This window comes from Xenopus laevis, chromosome 2L, assembly GCF_017654675.1.
Source record: "Xenopus laevis strain J_2021 chromosome 2L, Xenopus_laevis_v10.1, whole genome shotgun sequence".
In the NCBI taxonomy this organism is placed as follows: Eukaryota; Metazoa; Chordata; class Amphibia; order Anura; family Pipidae; genus Xenopus; species Xenopus laevis.
The window spans coordinates 119,185,576-119,205,327 of record NC_054373.1 but is presented as its reverse complement, the minus strand read 5'-3'; the positions used below and the strand labels follow the sequence as shown (position 1 = coordinate 119,205,327).

General features: G+C 39.1%; 1 protein-coding gene across 4 annotated transcripts in view; it reads left to right on the top strand.

Moving 5' to 3' along the window:
• herc2.L (HECT and RLD domain containing E3 ubiquitin protein ligase 2 L homeolog) overlaps positions 1–19,752 on the top strand; it is a 133,602-nt gene that overhangs the window by 29,110 nt on the left and 84,740 nt on the right. For all 4 annotated transcript variants that reach the window (XM_018247131.2, XM_018247130.2, XM_018247132.2 and 1 more), the window contains exons 13-25: positions 801–958; positions 1,450–1,563; positions 1,655–1,906; positions 3,964–4,157; positions 5,328–5,528; positions 7,980–8,208; positions 8,927–9,051; positions 10,187–10,365; positions 17,421–17,605; positions 17,718–17,873; positions 18,916–19,101; positions 19,191–19,361; positions 19,521–19,624. In XM_018247131.2, the coding sequence (XP_018102620.1) occupies positions 801–958; positions 1,450–1,563; positions 1,655–1,906; positions 3,964–4,157; positions 5,328–5,528; positions 7,980–8,208; positions 8,927–9,051; positions 10,187–10,365; positions 17,421–17,605; positions 17,718–17,873; positions 18,916–19,101; positions 19,191–19,361; positions 19,521–19,624 (2,254 nt within the window). The remainder of the gene's footprint in view (positions 1–800; positions 959–1,449; positions 1,564–1,654; positions 1,907–3,963; positions 4,158–5,327; positions 5,529–7,979; positions 8,209–8,926; positions 9,052–10,186; positions 10,366–17,420; positions 17,606–17,717; positions 17,874–18,915; positions 19,102–19,190; positions 19,362–19,520; positions 19,625–19,752) is intronic.

Sequence of the window (19,752 nt, the reverse complement as noted above, 5' to 3'; positions counted from 1 at the left end):
AGGAATTTAATCTTACATTTTGATTATGGATAATTTTGGACTATTTTTTGGACTTTTTTTAACCATACTTTTTTCTTTTTTGTATTTATAATGCATTTTACTTTTTGCACTTATATGCCGCATTGTATTAATAACTTATTCAATTTTATACATATGAATGTTATGGTTTTGAAAATTATATAGAATCATTGTGGGCCTAATGCTGTCTAATTGAAGTGTTTACCCAGAATTCCCTAGGTTTATTTGGGTTAAAGTTATTTTGGATATATATATATACGAGCACAAAGGGTATCGACTCGAAACATGTCGTGTAACCACAACCTGGAATAAAAGTTTAGCAGAGAGTCTGATGGAGTTCTCCTTCCTTTATTATTTTGATTTACTGATAAATAAGACATATAAGAATGAAATTAGAACCTCTTTTGTTGACCTATTTTATCTTTCATAGATATCTTTTAACAATGTCATAGATTTTCTTGTATGTATATACTTATGTTTATTGAAGAACCCTTTCATTTATGTTATTTGTTTTTTGTGGATACAGAATCATCTTTGTGAATTTGATTTGCATGTGCTTTTGTAGTGTTTTAAAAGAAATGTATCTGGGTTCCCATGGTTGTTGATATTTAATAGCATGTTGACCCAGAGTCCACAGAAGAATGTTATGTGTGCGAAGGGCAGGTATGGTATAAGATTTGTTTTTTTAAATCGGAACAAGGGTCCCTTGGTTTTGATGCCTAGGTGTTGACTACATTTTTTATAGTTTTATTTACTGAAATACATCTTATTGTCCTTCTTAGATCACTGGAAGAACCAAAGCTAGTATCTGCTTTGAGTGGGAAGCAGACTGGAAAACAAGTGGTTCTTATTTCATGTGGCAGCACTTACAGTGCAGCTATTACAGCTGATGGAGAACTGTATACATGGGGTCGTGGCAACTATGGAAGACTAGGACATGGTATGTACCTGTTCGCTTTTCAGTGGAGATTCCTTTCTATAAAGCAACTTTTAAATCCCCATTTAAGGGAGTAATTAAAATAAACATCTGAGAAACTACTGGTTCCAATGGGATATTTTCTTAGTGGGAGGAGTTACACCCAATTATTCATGGCATCTAATGTCATCAAAGAGGATTATCACTAGGGATGCCCCAAATCCAGAATTCGGCAAATTTGGTACCTGGCCAAACCAAAAGCTTAAAATAACATGACATTTAGTCGCACAGCAAGGAAGTTAAAATTTAATTAACTGAGCATTACAGTTAGTTCTTTTTGACCCTTCGTAGCCCTAATTTGCATATGCAGATTAGGGTTCAGATTCAGTTTGGTATTCAGCTGAAGCTTTCATTAAGAATTTGGGATTTGTTGCATGCCTTATCACACTATCCCTGCTTCTATTTCGTAACTGAAAATTACTAAATGATTCCTATTTTCTTGATATACTGGTTAGGTTCTAGTGAGGATCAAACCGTTCCAATGTTGGTGACAGGACTGAAGGGACTAAAAGTGGTTGATGTGTCCTGTGGTAGTGGAGATGCTCAAACTCTTTCAGTCACAGAGAATGGTAAGATAATAATGCTTTTTATGTGGGCAATCTGCTTAGAGTTTGTGTGTGTGTATATATAAGTATAATAAAATTAATATTATTTTTTCAGGTCAAGTGTGGTCTTGGGGCGATGGAGACTATGGGAAGTTAGGAAGAGGAGGCAGTGATGGCTGCAAAACACCTAAACTAATTGAAAAGCTTCAAGACCTTGATATTATAAAGGTGCGCTGTGGCAGTCAGTTTTCTATAGCAATTACCAAGGATGGCCAAGTTTATTCTTGGGGTAAAGGAGACAATCAGAGGCTGGGGCATGGAACTGAAGAGCATGTCAGATATCCCAAGATCATGAATGGTTTACAGGGTAAGTGCTCTAGCAGTCTACAGGCTTAGCTTATCAACAGTGCATGTAACATTTAATATCAGAGAAACAATACATTTGTCCTGGTGTCTTGTTTTCTAAACTTTCACACACTTAGTGAATCTGACCTTAAGCAACTTTATGAGACACTTTCAACCAGGTTTTGCCAAATGTTGAAGGATTTTATGAAAAGGTATTATGGGGTATGTTCGTCCTTAGTTTTACACTTTATTTTGGGTTTTGTTTATGTAAAACTAGACAATAAAATGTAGTAAACTAAATGGTTCTTACGCCTTTTCTTCAACAGTTCCTGCCAGTGTGCAAGTCCAAGCGCATTGTAATAAAAATGATGTACATAATTTTCCAATTTGTAATGGTATCAATGAGAAAGTAAGAAAAGAATGTGGATCTTTTTATATTTAAAGATATACACAGAATTTCTTTCTGTATCACATGGCCTGAATGGTTTTACCATCAGTTGTCCCCTCTGTGACACTGCGGTTCACAAATATAACAAATGACAAAAGCTACACACAAAGCTGCTAACATTATTTTATATGAATGGTTCAAGAATAATATTTTAAATGGAATAGAAAATTATTTGCAATGTAAACAGTATCATTTAGAAATAAATAATAAACCATAGAAATCACAACCGAATAACTTTAACCTTGGCCTCTTTAACTTTGCTTAGCGTTTGCAATGGTAAGCCCAGGAACAGCATTTATAGCTCAAAAGGAATGTTCTGTGATAGCATCTTACTTTTTTTTTTAAAGCTCTAGTTGAACTGCTTTTATTGTTATTGGAGATTTTCTAATATTAGTATTTATCTCACACCATTCTCTCTTGAGTACAATGAAGATTTTTGGGGGATGTAACCACTGAACATATAATAATATTTTATTTTTATGGTTACTGAACTATAGTGAAAAACATTTTTATGGTTTCTTTCTTTAGCAAATGCACTGTTGAACCGGGATATTTCTGTCCTCACAGTCTCGCTGTCAACACTAAATCCTTTACCCAACAGTGTTGGTTAACTGTAAAAGATGAAATCTTTCCTTAAAGGAGAAGGAAAGGTTAAAACCAAGTAAGCCTTATCAGAAAGGTCTATATAAATACACAAGTAAACCCTCAAAGTAATGCTGCTCTGAGCCCTCTGTCAAAAGTAACACTGCATTTCTTTCCTTCTATTGTGTACACATGGGCTTCTGTATCAGACTTCCTGCCTTCCACCTGTAACCTCCTTGCCCCAGGCATGAGCATGCTCAGTTTGCTCCTCTTCCCCCTCCCCTTCTCTGATGTAATCTGAGCCCAGAGCTATAAGTGAGCAGGGAGAGACTCAGGAAGATAATACTGCAGCTGCTATCCTAAACAAATGGAGAGCTTCTAGAGCTTTTAACTACAAATGCATCGAATCCACTTTTTGGGATTTGGCCGAATCCCCAAATACTTCGTGAAAAATTTGGCCTAATACTGAACCAAATCCAAATCCTAATTTGCATACGCGAATTAGTGGCGGGAAAGGAAAAGGTGGGATTTTTTTTTACTTCCTTGTTTTGTGACAAGAAGTCACGCGATTTCCCTTCCCACACCCAATTTACATATGCAAATTAGGATTCGATTTGACCATGCACAAGTATTCATCCGAATCCTGCTTAAAAAATGTTGAATCCTGGCCGAATCCCAAACCGAATCCTGGATTCGGTGCATCCCTACTTTTTACTCTGGTATGGTAAAACATACAGAACTACAGAATAAATATAGCATTCTAGCTTGCACTATTGCTGATAATCTATTGGCAATAAAATGCCTCTGTAGCTTTCCTTCTCCTTTAATAAGTATATTTTTAACTGTGTAAAACCTTATGACCATTCATTATGCCAGTCTTGTTTTTCTGTACTCTCTAACAAGAGTTATTTGAAAAGTAGTGTTTAGGTACAGTATATTCCTTTGTGTAAATAAAGCAGACTAGAGAAAGCTTTTAGCATTTTTCTGCCATTTTATTTCTGTGCTGCTTGCTCCACTTTGTTAATACTGAGATCTTGTTTTGTTAACAGGTAAGAAAGTAGTTGATGTTGCCGTAGGTTCCACACATTGTTTGGCTTTGACTGAATCTGGTGAAGTGTATAGTTGGGGGAGCAATGATCAATGCCAGCATTTTGACACTTTGCGTATTGCCAAACCTGTACCATCTGTACTTCCGGGACTGGACTCTAAACACATAGTTGGGATTTCATGTGGTCCTGCTCAGGTATGTATTCTAGAATACATGATTTGTGTTCTTGTTTGTCCTAGCTAGCGATGAGCAAATCTGTCCTTTTTGCCATAAAATGCACGAAATTGTGAAAAAAACACATTGAAGTCAATGGGCTTTTTTATGTGCTACTTTTTTTTTTTTTTTACACATGCAATTTTTTTTAATGCTCGTGACAATTTTTCTTACTCAAAATGCATTAAAGTCAATGCCCATTTTTTTCTTAAAGGGATACTGTCATTGGAATTTTTTTTTTTCAAAATGAATCAGTTAATAGTGCTGCTGCAGCAGATTTCCCAGCTGCCCCAAGTCATGTGACTTGTGCTCTGATAAACTTCAATCACTCTTTACTGCTGTACTGCAAGTTGGAGTGATATCACCCCCCTCCCTTTCACCCCCCAGCAGCCAAACAAAAGAACAATGGGAAGGTAACCAGATAGCAGCTCCCTAACACAAGATAACAGCTGCCTTGTAAATCTAAGAACAGCACCCAATAGTAAAAACCCATGTCTCACTGAGACACATTCAGTTACATTGAGAAGGAAAAACAGCAGCCTGCCAGAAAGCATTTCTCTCCTAAAGTGCAGGCACAAGTCACATGACCAGGGGCAGCTGGGAAATTTACAAAATGTCTAGCCCCATGTCAGATTTCAGAATTGAATATAAAAAAATCTGTTTGCTCTTTTGAGAAATGGATTTCAGTGCAGAAGTCTCCTGGAGTAGCACTATTAACTGATGCGTTTTGAAAAAAACACATTTTCTGATGACAGGATCCCTTTAAGGAGACTTTTTTTTGTCCAAATGCATTAAAATCAATGGGTGTTTTTTTTCATGGAGACTTTTTTTCCTAATGCATTAAAGTCAATGGGCTTTTTTCTTATGGGTGTTTTTTTCTGTGAATTTTTCTGCAAAAAAATTTGCACATGGAGAAATTTGAAATTTCGACACAAATACATGGCTGGCGAATAAATTCACTCGTCACTAGTCCTGGCTGTAAATTGAGTACACAAAAATACCTAGTTTAAATATTTATTAGTATGCCCTAAGGAAGTGTGCAAATGCCAGACATATTTGCGTCTAATTGGGAGAAATTTAAAATAAAGGAACGAGGTTTGCTCACAATATTTAAGTTTTAAGTAAATATGTTTTTCTTCTATGTTGGTACAGAGTTTTGCATGGTCATCCTGCTCTGAATGGTCTATTGGTCTCCGTGTTCCTTTTGTGGTAGATGTCTGTCCTATGACATTCGAACAGCTTGACCTCCTGCTACGACAAGTTAGTGAAGGAATGGATGGGACCTCAGACTGGCCACCTCCTCAAGAAACAGAGTGCATGGCAGTGGCCACACTTAATCTGCTTCGATTACAGGTACTGCAACAACTTTATGGATTACAATGATAAGTTATTTTTTTGACATTGTTTGTCTTCTACGTACAGGACTTTGTTTCTAATCATGTGCTGACTGTTGAGAGCCTTAATTACTCATTGTGTTTTTAAAGGATCATTATACCTTCATTCTTCTTTCTTTTTTTATTCTTAACACTGGAATACTAATCCTGTACTATTACATGAATTAAATCTGTTCTCAAGGAAACCATTATGCAGAAAGCTCCAATATATGTTATGCTTTCCGACAGAGTCATATTTAAGCAAACAATTCTTAACAATACTTCTTCACTTAGGAATTGGAAAGTTAGATGATCTAGTGGCTGCTGTGTGATCATAGTCCATTTTCTTGGTTCCATTTGACATATTTAAGTATGAGATATAGTTTTGAAGAAATGTTAAGAATTGTTTTAGTAATGGGCAAACCTAAAAACTATGCAATTAGTCTCTTGCATCCATGTTTGTTTGGGGTTATGTGACAATCTTAAAGGAGAAGGAAACCCTTTTGCAAAAAAAAGTACCCCCCACCCCACATAGACCCCCCTCCCTCCTCCCCTCAGGCTAACTACCCCCTCCCCCGGGGAAATACTCCATACTTGCTCCTCGGCGCAGATTCTTCCAGCGGAGTTCCACGCATCCATCTTCCACGTCCTCGGTAAGCTGAACTGGAGATCGGTATTTCTGCGCATGTGCAGTTGGAGCAGCTTGCCGGTTTGCAACAACTGCGTATGCACGGAATTACACAGAAATTGCAGATCTCCCAGTCAGCTGAAAGAATCTGCGCCGAGGGGTTAGTATGGAGTATGGGGCATTTTCCAGGGTGTGGTTAGTAAGCCTGGGGGGGTCTACGTGGGGTGGGGGGTATGGGTTTTTTTTTGCAAAAGGCTTTTCTTTGCCTTTAAAGCAGTTTTCTTATTTTTACAGTGATGTTATTTGGAAAATTGTTGCATAGTGGTTAAAATATTAATCCGGGTCCTAGTCTGTAACGGTCTATGCATGCTTTGTAGCCTATTAAGATTGCCTTTTCCTTTTTTGAACCTTGAGCCAACATTTTGTGATTGTCTGTGTGCTCCCTCATAGATCATCTGTGATTAAATAATGTAGCTGTAAGTGTATCAGGAAGAAATGTGGAAATAAAAACCAGACCTCTGTCCATTCATTGGCTGATTTACCCTAGCATGTATTTGTACCCAGTGAATGGAACGATCTTGGAAGTGTCCCTTCGTATTTAAAATGTCAATTTTCTAATTTTCTAGCACCCACCAAGCATTAAAGTAAATCTTGGGTAAATGCTCAAAAATGCCTCCTAGTGATTTTTCAAATGTATAACTGCTATTTCATACTGGTTGCCTGCTCATCATCTGAAAATGAAAGGGGGAGGTCACCTTTAAATTTTATTATGTTATAAAATGTTTAATTCTAAGCAACATTTCAATTGGTTTTTAAGTTTTATACTTTTTGAATTATTTGCCTTCTTCTGACCCTTTCCAGCTTTCAGATGGGGGTCACTGACCCTCATCTGAAGTACTTATGTTCTTTATAGCACCGCGTATCTTGTAGGCGCTTTATAAATAAATGATGATGATTATAAGACTACACATTTCTACACTTCTATTCCTTCACTCGATGTTAATGAATTGGCCCCTTATTGTTATTACTACTTTTTTTTCACTTATCTTTCTATTCAGCCCCTCTCCTGTTCATATTCCCTTATTCAAATCAATGCTTGATTGCAAGGGTAATTTGGACCCTAGCACTCAGATTGCTTACATTGCTAATTGGAGAGCTGCTGAAGAAAAAGCTAAATAACGCAAAAACTATAACTAATTAAAAATTAAACCCAGTTGCAAATTGTCTCAGAATATTACTCTCTACATCATACTAAAAGTTAATTTAAAGTGGAACAACCCCTTTAACACCTAATATAAGACTGGGTTTACCCATATCAACACCTAAATCTGGCACCCACCATCAATTTTCATTAAAGGCAACAATCGCATACTAGATAGTCATAATAGACCATTTAATACCTGGCCACAAAATGCAACTTTTTTCTCAGGAGCATTGCAAAAATACATCTTTCTTGTATCTACTGGCCATCTACAGCCCTTCTTGTTCATTCATTGCTCCATTTACTGTTACAGAAGCACAAAATGCAGTGATCAGAGAGAAAGCACTGTATTTTACACCTGCCATTGACCAGGTGGTACAGTATGTAACCCATGTTCATCGCACCCACAAGCATTTTTTACCAATAGGTTCAAAATTTTGTGCTGAGGGCAGAATTGTACTATACTTATGAGATAAAACTGCTACATTGTGGGGAAAATTAAAAAATATGTGCTGGTTAAAACTGTACTTGTGTTCTTTTTAAATGCAATTATTAAAATTTTTCACCCAAACTTATGTTGCTACATGGTGTCTTTCATATAGCTGCATGCTGCAATAAGTCATCAAGTTGATCCAGAATGTTTGGGCCTTGGGCTAGGCAGTGTTTTGTTGAACAGTTTGAAGCAAACCGTTGTTACACTGGCTAGCAATGCTGGAGTACTAAACACTGTGCAGTCAGCAGCCCAAGCTGTCTTACAGAGTGGATGGTCTGTTCTCTTGCCTACAGCTGAAGAGAGAGCAAGGGCACTTTCAGCTCTTCTACCAAATGCAGGTATGTTTCAATGAATTCAACTTAAAATCAGGAATATATGTCCGTTTCATAGCTATTGCTAACTGTCGGGAAAAGAAATTTGAAAGTAAATTTGTCACAGAATGGTCCATAGTAGATGGCTGAAAGGATATGCAGTTTGCTTATTTGTCACTTATCTAAGTCAGTAAATAAGCTCTTCATAAAAGTGTGGCACTGCAGTTACCTATTGGATAGGAATATTTTTTTTTATAATTAATATTTGTTATATTGGAAGAGTAACTGCCTTCTAAAAGGTCATAAGCATTTGTTTCAGAATCAAGCTTGGATCTTTCTTATTTAATTCTTTACTGTATCCATTACAATGTAGGTGATCATAATTGGCCTGTATAATGAATTGGTGTTGCGTTTTAAGTAACTCTACAGTGCTGTTGTGATAACTGGCAATGCACAGATATCCAACCTTTTGACCATCAGGATGTTTAGTTGGATGTGTGTGCAGCTTGGTGACATGCAAAGGACCTAGTTGCACCACAATGTTTCATGTTTCAAGAATAATATCACAGGGGAGTTACATAGCAACACTGAGACTTTTGTAATAAAATATAATATCCATATAATGTGCCATTTCCTTTGTTCTAGTTGGATAGGTTGCATTTGAAATTAGATAGCATTACAGAAAATGACAAAGTGGTGATCATTGTTGGACTCTTTAATTCATGCATTTTTTATATATATTTAGCTTCTGGAAATGAAATGACTATAAGTCCTGGCCGACGATTTATGATTGATTTGTTGGTGAGCAGTTTGATGGCTGATGGCGGCTTGGAATGTGCATTGAATACAGCAATAACAGCAGAAATTCAGGTAAACTATACTATTAACCCAGAATCAGTGTGAAATTCAGTAACCATCATACTAATTACATCTATTCATAAGCCCAGCAAATTATTTAGTTATATCTTACTGCCCTACTGATTAATTTAACCCCTGTTGCTTCCCCCAAATTTTGAAAAGCCCTGTAACAAGGCCATATTTTGAGTGGCACTGCATTGTTCCATATTTTCTAGACAGCTCCTGAGAAGCATTAACTAAAAAAAATTGCTTTAGTGCTAATTATGACTTCTGGTGCAGAAACCCTGTTTTCTGTGCTGCCATGTAACGTGAATTTAAATTAATTGCTAATCAGTCCAAAATATGTGCATTGAATCAGCTGATAATGACTATAAGGAGCTATTGTACATCCTGCAATTTCTCAAGGAAAATATGTTTTTTGATGAGACCTACCCAGATCTAAATCATCCCTTACTAACTTATGTCTTATTGTGCCCATTTATAAGCCATTATCGGAATCTTTTATGCTTTTATATGGCAATGATATCTACTAACTGAAGCAGTCTTTTCAGTCAAAATATTAAAAAGGCTTAAAGGGTACTCTTTACAACAGTGGATATACTTTATCCCTAATACTTTTTTGCATTTATTTCAAATACACTGTTTCCAATTACTACTTTTGTAACAATTCTCTTCACCTTAGTGCCTGCCATTTTGGAATTTTCTGTTGTAACAGGTCTAGATTGAGAGAAGTCTACTGCAGCAATGTCTTCTACCTCTGTCTTCTGTCTTGTATCTATTGATTAAACAAAAATATCTGAAAATGTTTTACCTTTGCAGAAAATCACAAGGGCACCTTTATTTTCTGCAGCTTTCCGGAGTGCTCTTGCACGTCTGTAAATATAGAACTGTATCCAGCATTGAATAGTAAATGTTATATCCTTAATTTAGTTATTTAGCCTGTGCACAAACTTTCACAAGTCATTTGTTGCCCTGACCACAGTTGTGTTGAAACGCAACTATGTTTTTGCTTTCCTATTAAAACAAAAGATTAGCACACACACACACAAAAAATATAGCTTTAGAAGGTATACAATATATTGCTTCACAAGCTTTATTTTTCAGTAAATATTACCTTAATTAACTATGTGGTTTTTTTAACTTGTAGGACATAGAAGCCAAAAAAGAAGCCCAGAAAGAGAAGGAAATTGATGAGCAGGAAGCAAATGCATCATCACTTCACATGAGCAGCACACCACTGGATAAAGATCTTATCAATGCAGGAATCTATGAGTCTGCTGGGAAGCAAACCTTGCCTCTGGTGCAGCTAATTCAGCAATTACTAAGGTAAGGGTGTTCTGTTTTCTGTGTTATGTTTCTCCAGTAACATTAAAAGTATGCATTCATTTTTCTATTTTGTCTTTATATATTACTGTAACTTGTAAGGTGTGGTAGCTTCTGAACAGGTCACTTGAAAACTTCATTACCTTTATAAACCTTATTCTAGACCACATGTTAATTAAGTAGGCCTGCAGTGCTTTAAATGGTCACTAATAATCTTTGCTTTGGACAGGCTCAGGCAGCAGATTGTATCATTTAAGCATTGGAGCTTGAGGTTAGCAAGAATCTCTTGTATGACTTCTCTGGCTATAATTTTAGTCCGGAACCTTGAACAAATTAAATGTGGCCTTAGACTGGCTGATCCTTTAAGGTACCTGCATGGGTTGAATGGCTGGACACTACATGCAGATCCATATATATTATTTTTCTATTTCTTTTCTCTGAGTCTGACTTGAAACAATTTCAGTCCGTTTTTATACAGGTATTTTACTCTTCAGTATTCAGAGACAGGAATGCAGGGCATGTAAAAAGTCTGGAATATTACTTTTACAGTTAAAAATAATCAAAAATAATCTTTGAAAAAGCCTAACCGGCGAAACGTGCGTCAGGCACCGTAGCTTAGCCGCTTATTCAGCGGTCAGAAAACTGGGAACCTTAGGGAACTTTATTTAAGCACGCAGTGGGTCTGAGGACCAGAGGGGGAGGAACGGTTTACCTTCTTTGGGTGGGGGAAATTTTTCTTCAGAGTGTCCTGTTCAGCGGATCTGTCAGTACATGGTGGTGCCTTTGTAGTGTCTAGGGAATAGGCCATAACGACTTAGGTGCCTCTGAGAGGACACAGTGTCAGTTAAATTTTGTGCACACCATACTGTACAGTGGCTGACTTATTACGCTTGATGATTCAAGGGCACCTCCCCACTATCCCTAATCCTCACTTACCTTTGCTTAATCTCCTCTGAGATCACTGCCTTAGTGCTAACTTACCCTTCATGTACTCCCTGACTACTATTTAGCCAGTATAGGGAAACGGGTGTTGTAAGATCGATAGGGAACAGTCTAAGGAAATTTTTCACTGTCACCCCTTTTCATACAAAATCCAGATCTGATTTCCACCCTTCTGTTTTAATTGTTTTTAGTGGTTTTAATAATTAATTCCCTTCTAATCAATGAATTTTAGTAGATGAAATAAAAGTTACTTTTTATGTTGTCTCTCCAATTAGTCCAAGCCGCAGGCTCAAGTACATTCCCTCGTTCACAACCAGGCACCATGCACTTTAATGAATTGATCACCATGAATTGTTCATAAACGCACTTTATTCAATTTTGTTTTGTTAATCACAGAGGATTTACAGGATTGATCACAATAAGAACACTATATATTTATTTATTCATCTATTTAATTCTCAAGTCGATTGCTTTAAGCAGGTAGACACTTTGTTTGACACAGGGGTAATTTGGGATTGTGCGACGTTATATACTCCGCTTTCTGTCTCTTCTCTTGAGCACCAAACCAAGTATTTATATAGGAGTGGTCAGCACATCATTGCCAAGTTGCTTCTAACTCTCGGCGGTTAGGGGGCAACCCCGAAGAAAAACAACAGGTTAGAAGGTGCGGCTACCATCTATAATAGTTGTCACTAAAAATAATCAAACTCCACTTTTGAAAACATTCTTATTTAATGTAAATGGGAGAGTAGTATTAGGTTTTCTTCCTCTATTCAAGAAAAACGTTTTTTGTGTGGAGGACCCCTTTAAGCATACATAAACGCTTTATAGGAAATTCAGATGTCTCGCTCAATCTTTGTTATACCATCTTCTTGTAGGAGACAGAAACTCCAGCTCTGCTGGCCAGGGAAATGCCATTGTTAATATAATTGTCTTTTCAGTGTTGTGTAAATGTTATGGTTACAGTCATATTAAAAAGTTTGGGAACCCCTCTCAGCGCAGGGGTTGGATATTCCAACAAGACAATGACCCTTAACACACTTCGAAATCTACTAAGGCATTCATGCAGAGGGAGAAGTACACTTTCTCTGACGTCTCCGGGGGACACATGAGACCAATGGGGTTAAGCAACATCCTTCAGGAGGCAGGACACTTCATTGACAGATCTAAAGAGGGCGTGCCAGGACTCCAGCTGTACCCCTAGCACTTCCTCTTTTACTTCAGTTTTTCAAGTGTCCTGTCCACAGGAGGTTGGACCCGTCGGTCTCCAGTGAGACCCAACATAGAGAAATCTCCTGTTAATGAATAGTGCTGACACCCGGGGATAGGCTAGGGACAGGGTTAACCTGCACCCTGAAAGTTAACCCCCTATGCGGGAACACAAAAGTACCGGGGCCAGAAGCTCTATGGCAGAGCGGCCTTCCAGATCAAAACCTGCCCCCTGGGGGGGAGCAGGGACTCTGGCCGGTAAGCACAGACGGGACTGTGGTAAGAGGAGTAAAACTCCTGTTATTATTATACCATGGTGGGGCCCACTCAGCCTGGGTCCCAAGCACTAAGAGTGCCTCACCTCGTAGCAGCGTACCGTGTCTCTGCCCAGTTAGGGCTGCATGCCTTATACTGCTCCAACCGCAAACTGGGAGTCCATATCGGGGAAGGCTGCGAGGGATGCTATGCATGCGGCCTACGGTGAAGAGGTGACTCATAACCTCCTACAGCGGCCAAGGGTAGGCGGCAGCCATCTTGGTACGGGAGGTGCGCAGGGGAGTGTACAGCTTCAAATGACGCTGGCAACAGAGGGGGCCATTTTGGTGCAGAGCTCACGAAGAACAGCAAGTTCTTCACAGCGCGGCCATTACAAACAGACACTAAGCAAATTGAGAGCGCTGTTAAGGTCCCGGGGAACTACTAGAACCAGGCGAATACAATTTTATATCTGGCCTCCGGTCTCCAACGTCACCCCTAGCTCTTATCACCAATTATGGCAGAAGGTAGGACAGGTGGACTATTTACCCGGGGAGGTGGACGAGCTACATTAGCAGCAGGGCCGGCACAGGTAACTTACCTAGCTTGCATGAATTGTCAGTTTCAATTCCCAGTGGGTCAAACAGAACCGCTCTGCAGGTCCTGTCTGCCTGAGGTAGAGGCTCCGTCAGCACCCTCAGAGCCCCCACAGAATCAAGGGGTCCAAGCTGTTTCATTATCCCAAGATGATAATGCTCAAGGTTCCGCATCCAGAAATTTCAGCCCCGTCATGGGCTATCCATTTGTCCCAGTCACTGGTTTCACTTCAGCAAACACGGTCCAAGGGTATATTTAAGAGACAGCGGAAAACCACAACTGAGTTTCCCTCGCATGATCAACTAGTAGCAGTCATCCAAGATGAGTGGGATACTCCAGACAAGAAGTTTCAACCTAATAGAAAGTTTGCGAAATTGTATCCATTTCCAAAGGAAACAGTAGACAAATGGGCTATACCACCTGTGGTGGATGCACCGGTTTCCAGATTGTCTATAAATACCACATTACCTGTTACGGATGCAGCGGCATTTAAAGACCCTACTGATTAAAGAATTGAAGGATTTTTGAAAGCCGTGTTTTCAGCATAGGGTTCAACACTTCGTCCCTAGCACTAGCCACAGCATGGGTCAGTAGAGCTATGGAAACTTGGTCTACATCTTTAATATCAGATGCAAGATGGGACCTCTAGGGCAAGCCTAATTGACATAGCCCACGACATGGCAGAAGCCAGTGCATACCTTAGCGAAGCAGCACTTGACACAGCTCAACTGACGGCACGTTCATCTGCCTTAGCGGTAGCAGCTCGTCTAGCCCCATGGCTCAAGAACTGGTCAGCTGACCTCAGCTCAAAGAAGTCACTGATGGCACTTCCATTCAAAGGCCTACGTCTCTTTGGAGAAGAACTGGAAAAGATAATTTCACAGGCCACAGGAGGTCAGCTAATACATTCTGCAGGGAATTTTTTTTTCGTGGCCAAAGCAACAGACAAACAAAACGTTCTACATCCCCACGCAGAACCAATTTTCGCAATAGATTCTCCGATCCAGGCCAAGTTGGAGATCAAATAAATCCCAGGTCAAGCCCACTCAAGACAAACCCAACTCAGCATGACAGGGCGAGCCCCTTGGGGCCGCAGGGGGCCATAGGGGGCAGACCACTACAGTTCCAGGAAATGTGGATACAACTGACCTCCGAATCCTGGATAAGAGAAATCGTTACTGAAGGATATCATTTCGACTTCTGGGCCACCCCCCTAAAAAGTTCTTCATGTCCACAATACCTACAGATCCAAACAAAGCTCAAGTGTTTTATAACTGTGTTGCGACTCTGCAAAAGGCAGGGTTAATCATTCCAGTACCCCCTCATCAGAGATTTTACGGTTTCTACTCCAATATATTTGTGGTTCCGAAGAAAGAGGGAACCTTCCGTCCTGTTTTAGACCTCAAAGATTTGAACAAATTTATCAGGGCGGCAAAATTCAAGATGGAGAAGTTACGGTCAGTCATCCCGGGGTATGGAACCAAATCAGCTGCTCATGTCCCTAGACATCAAGGATGCATACCTACATGTGCCGATATGGCCACAGCACCAAAGATACTTGAGATTTGCATTCCGCAATCAACACTACCAGTTTGTAGCACTACCCTTCGGCCTGTCATCAGCTCCAAGGGTATTCACAAAGTTAATGGCGGTGACAGCAGCGACAATGAGACTCCAAGAAATATCAGTGACTCCATACTTGGACAATCTTCTCCTCAAGGCCAACTCAATGGAACAAGCCCAAGGGGCCCTGAATCAAGCAACCATGATAATCCAACAATTTTGTTGGTGGATCAATTGGAAGAAATCAGAGATACATCCATCCCATCGGATGATTTTTCTGGGTTTGGAATTCGACACGATAGCACAGAAAGTGTTTCTGCCACGGGACAAGCAGACAAAGTTGCAGAAACAGGTGTCCAACCTACACCGATCTCCTCGCCCAACGATCCATCAGGCTATGAAAGTTCTAGGCTCTATGGTGTTGACCATAGAAGCAGTTCCATTTACCCAAATTCATATGCGACCATTACAGTCAGACATCCTACGATGGTGGAAGAGGAGATCGCTGATGCAAACCTTTCCTCTGTCCCACGAGACCAAATCTTCTCTAAAGTGGTGGCTTCGACTGAGTACTCTGACCAAGGGCCAATCATGGGTTACACCAGATTGGACTGTTCTGACAACAGATGCCAGCCTTTCTGGATGGGGAGCGATACCCCGAAGTCTTCGAGGATCTGATTAAAAAATGGGAAATCCCACAGATTGACCTCATGGCGTCCAGAACAAATCGCAAGGTCAACAGATTTTTTGCTCAGTACAGGGACCAAACACCATGACCGAATCATGGAGGTTCGACATGGCATATGTTTTCCACCGATTCCCATGCTGCCCAGAGTTCTCAAGAAGATACGTCAATCAGATCTCCTGGTAATCGTAATAGCCCCCTTCTGGCCATGAATAACGTGGTTTCACGATCTACAGGATCTGTTGGCAGACGCCTCGATCCCTCTACCTCACAGGGAGGATCTGCTGCGGCAAGGTCCCATCCGTCACCCCAATCCAATGCTCTTCAATTTGACAGCATGGTTATTGAAGAGTCCATCTGGAGAAGAAAGGGGTTTTCAGTGGAAGTGATTGCTACCTTAATTCAAGCAAGAAAACCAGTATCCGAATATTACAGAATCTGGAAAAGGTGCTGATTATGGTTATTGAGGGTATATACCAAACATACTTTAGAAATCAGACGCTCAGATTCACTCTTCATCATACCATTGTGCCCATGGATTACAGAAGCCATTGGAAGAGCTTATATAGGGAAAGGAAAATCGCTACCATTTCACATCTGTGCACACTCCACAAGGGCAATGGGGACCCCTTGGGCCTGGCGAAACTCTGCCTCGGTGGAACAGATCTGCAGAGCAGCAACCTGGTCCACAATTCACACATTTAGTTCTACCGCCTAGATAAGTACTGCAAGCAGTGGTGCAGCCTAACTGGCAAGCATTCACAACACTGTTGCCCTACCTGCTGTTTATGGGGCTGCTTTGATAAGTCCCCATCGGTCTCCTGTGTCCCCCGGAGACGTCGGAGAAAATAGGATTTATTTACTCACAGGACATCCCATCCGGTTCATGCTTGTAAATAGTTTTGAAGTTACAATAGTGTTTCTGTTCTACCTTGTTTATGCCTGGTGGCAAGTTTTTTGGTACCAACTGAGGTAAAAGAGGAAGTGCTAGGGGTAAAGCTGGAGTCCTGGCACGATCTCTTTTGATCTGTCAATCAAGTGTCCTTTTCCCCTGAAGGATGGGGCTTTACCCCATCGGTCTCCTGTGTCCCCCTGTCGACTCAGAGAAACAGATTTAACGGTGAGTAAATAAATCCTATTATTCTGGAATGGCCGTCACAGTCCCCACCACTTGAATGTCATCAAAAATCTATGGGATGATTTGAAGCAGGCTGTCCATGCTTGGCAGCCATTAAATTTAAATGAACTGGAGAATTTATGTATGAACGAATGGTCAAAAATACCACCATCCAGAATCCAGACACTCATCAAAGGCTGTTACAATTGTAAAAGGAGGCACAACTAAGTACTGATGTAATATCTCTGTTGGGGTGCCCAAATTTATGCACCTGTCTAATTTTTGCTATGATGGATATTGCATATTTTCTGTTAATCCAATAAATTTAATGTTACTGCTGAAATACTACTGTTTCCATAAGTCATGTTTTATATATTAAAAAGAAGTTGCTACTTTGAAAGCTCACCCAATGATAAACAAAACTCCAAAGAATTGAGAAGGGATTCCAGACTTTTTCATATGACTGTATGTATAGATTATTTTACATTAATATTAAAAAATATTTTATAAACTTATTCCTCCGTAAGAAGCTTCATAAGGTATTTCTTTATGCCTCTTGCCTGCCTCTGAAGGCAGATGGGCTAGAAGCTCTCCTGATTATATATAAATGCATGAAGGGGCTTTTTACAGTACAGGTAATATTTTGTTTGTTTTTTTGTTGTTGCTTGTAACGGATTGATATTTCCTCAGGAACATCGCTTCCCAGACAATTGCCAAGTTGAAGGATATGTCACGACGCATTTCATCTTGCTTAGAACAGGAACATCACAGTAAGGAGAGGTCAGCTTCTATGGACCTTCTTTTACGTTTCCAAAGACTACTTATCAGCAAGCTATACCCTGGGAATGATGTGGACCAAACCGCAAATACTCATGGTACCTAACCAATAAAAATGTGTCTTTCAGTATTCTATCACTGTGCGGAACCACTCTTTTAACTGTTTTCTTTTTTGTTTTGTTTTTTTCACTACCCATTTCACTTATTTAGCGCCTGAACTTTTAGGAGTTGGTTCATTGCTGAAAAAATACACAGCTCTCCTATGCACCCATATTGGAGACATACTTCCTGTTGCAACCAATATTGCATCGCTGTCTCACAGGCATTTTGCTGAGGTATCTCGTATTGTGGCAGGAGATCTTACAGGTACTGTGTCTACACTACTAATCCAGTAAACGTCTAGATTTGTAAATTGCGCTTAAAGACCATATATGCTTACATTGTGTTAAGAGGAAACTTAATAAATGAGTACATTTAGCAAACAATCCAAAGGAGTGGAGTGGTCCAGGGTTGGGCTGGAGGAACATGTAAACATTAGATGCCTTAAAACTACAGGCATGAGATGGAAAAGAAGAATGGGCAGTAAAAAAGGGAGAAAAAAATAAGAGACGAGATATATATATATATATATATATATATATATATATATATATATATATATATATATATATATATATATATATATATATATATATATATAGTGTCTTATGAAGGATCAGCACACACTGTTCTGTAGTAAAGTAATAGTGTTTATTTTCAAACAAAACACATTTGTATGTATATATATATATATATATATATATATATATATATATATATATATATATATATATATATATATATATATATATATATATATATATATATATATATATACGAAAAACGAGCAACACTTACAGGGTTGTTTTCAATGCAGGCAAATTGTGTTTATTCCACTCAACGTTTCGATCCCCCACAGGGATCTTCGTCAGAAGATTACAGACTGTAATCTCTTGACGAAGATCCCTGTGGAGGATCGAAACGTTGAGTGGAATAAACACAATTTGCCTGCATTGAAAACAACCCTGTGAGTGTCGCTCTTTTTCGCAAATATTTACCTACTTCGGCTGGCACCCAGGTTTCTACTGAGTCAACGGAGTGCACCTTTGGGTTTGGTGTGTGTGTATATGTATATATCTTTATATATATCCCATCTCTTATTACATATTACAGTTCATAAGTACAATGAAAATCCTTTAGATGTTAGTTTTTTTTCTTCTTTTGCTTTTATTATTTATTTTACATCTATATATAATGGTTCTTTTACAGACTATTTAAAACCCATTGCTGATTGTATCTTTCAAAAATAAATAAAAAGAAAGTAACAAATTGTTAAAAGCCATGTTGGTTCCACTTTTATTTGTTTCAGGTGTTATACTCCCAGAGCTTGTGGTATCCACAGTGCTGCTACTATGTAAAAATGCATGGCTTATGCAGGAGTCTGGTGCTATCCCTCTTCTTGCAAGTCTACTGGAACAATTAGATAAGTTCAACCATCTGGCACCAGGAAAAGAGAGAGATGACAATGAGGACTTGGCTTGGCCAGGCATAATGGGTAATGTCTTTGATACTAGTAGTAATGTCTATAGAACTGTTTTCTTTTTAATATTTTTATCTAACGCTTAATTTTGCTTTCCAAAAAAGGGTCATTTTTTAATGGACAGAACTCAAGGAACAATGAGGAGGTGACACTGATCCGGAAGGCTGACTTGGAGAATCACAATAAGGATGGAGGCTTTTGGACAGTGATTGATGGAAAAGTATATGACATTAAGGACTTTCAAGCTCAGTCACTGCAAGCAAATACTATCCTTGGTATAACACAACCCTTTAAATGCGGGGGGTGTGTGTGTGTGTTTGTGAATATATGAACATCATTTGTTAGATTCTGAATGTGGTTGCTTTGTTACAATGCTAGCATGCTCATGTAATCTTTCATAATCTTTCATAATTCATGTGCCTTATTTCCTGTAGCTCACTTTGCTGGAGAGGACCCTGTTGTTGCCCTTGAAGCTGCTTTGCAGTTTGAAGACACAAGAGAGTCAATGCAAGCCTTCTGTGTAGGACATTACATGGAAGTGAGTTATATATGATTGTTACCGATCGTTATTTTGCTTAAATTCTCAGAATTCTGAAATTTTTCACACATTTAACACCTTTATAATTTTTATAGGCAAGTTTAATATTAAACTTCTGTATCCATAAA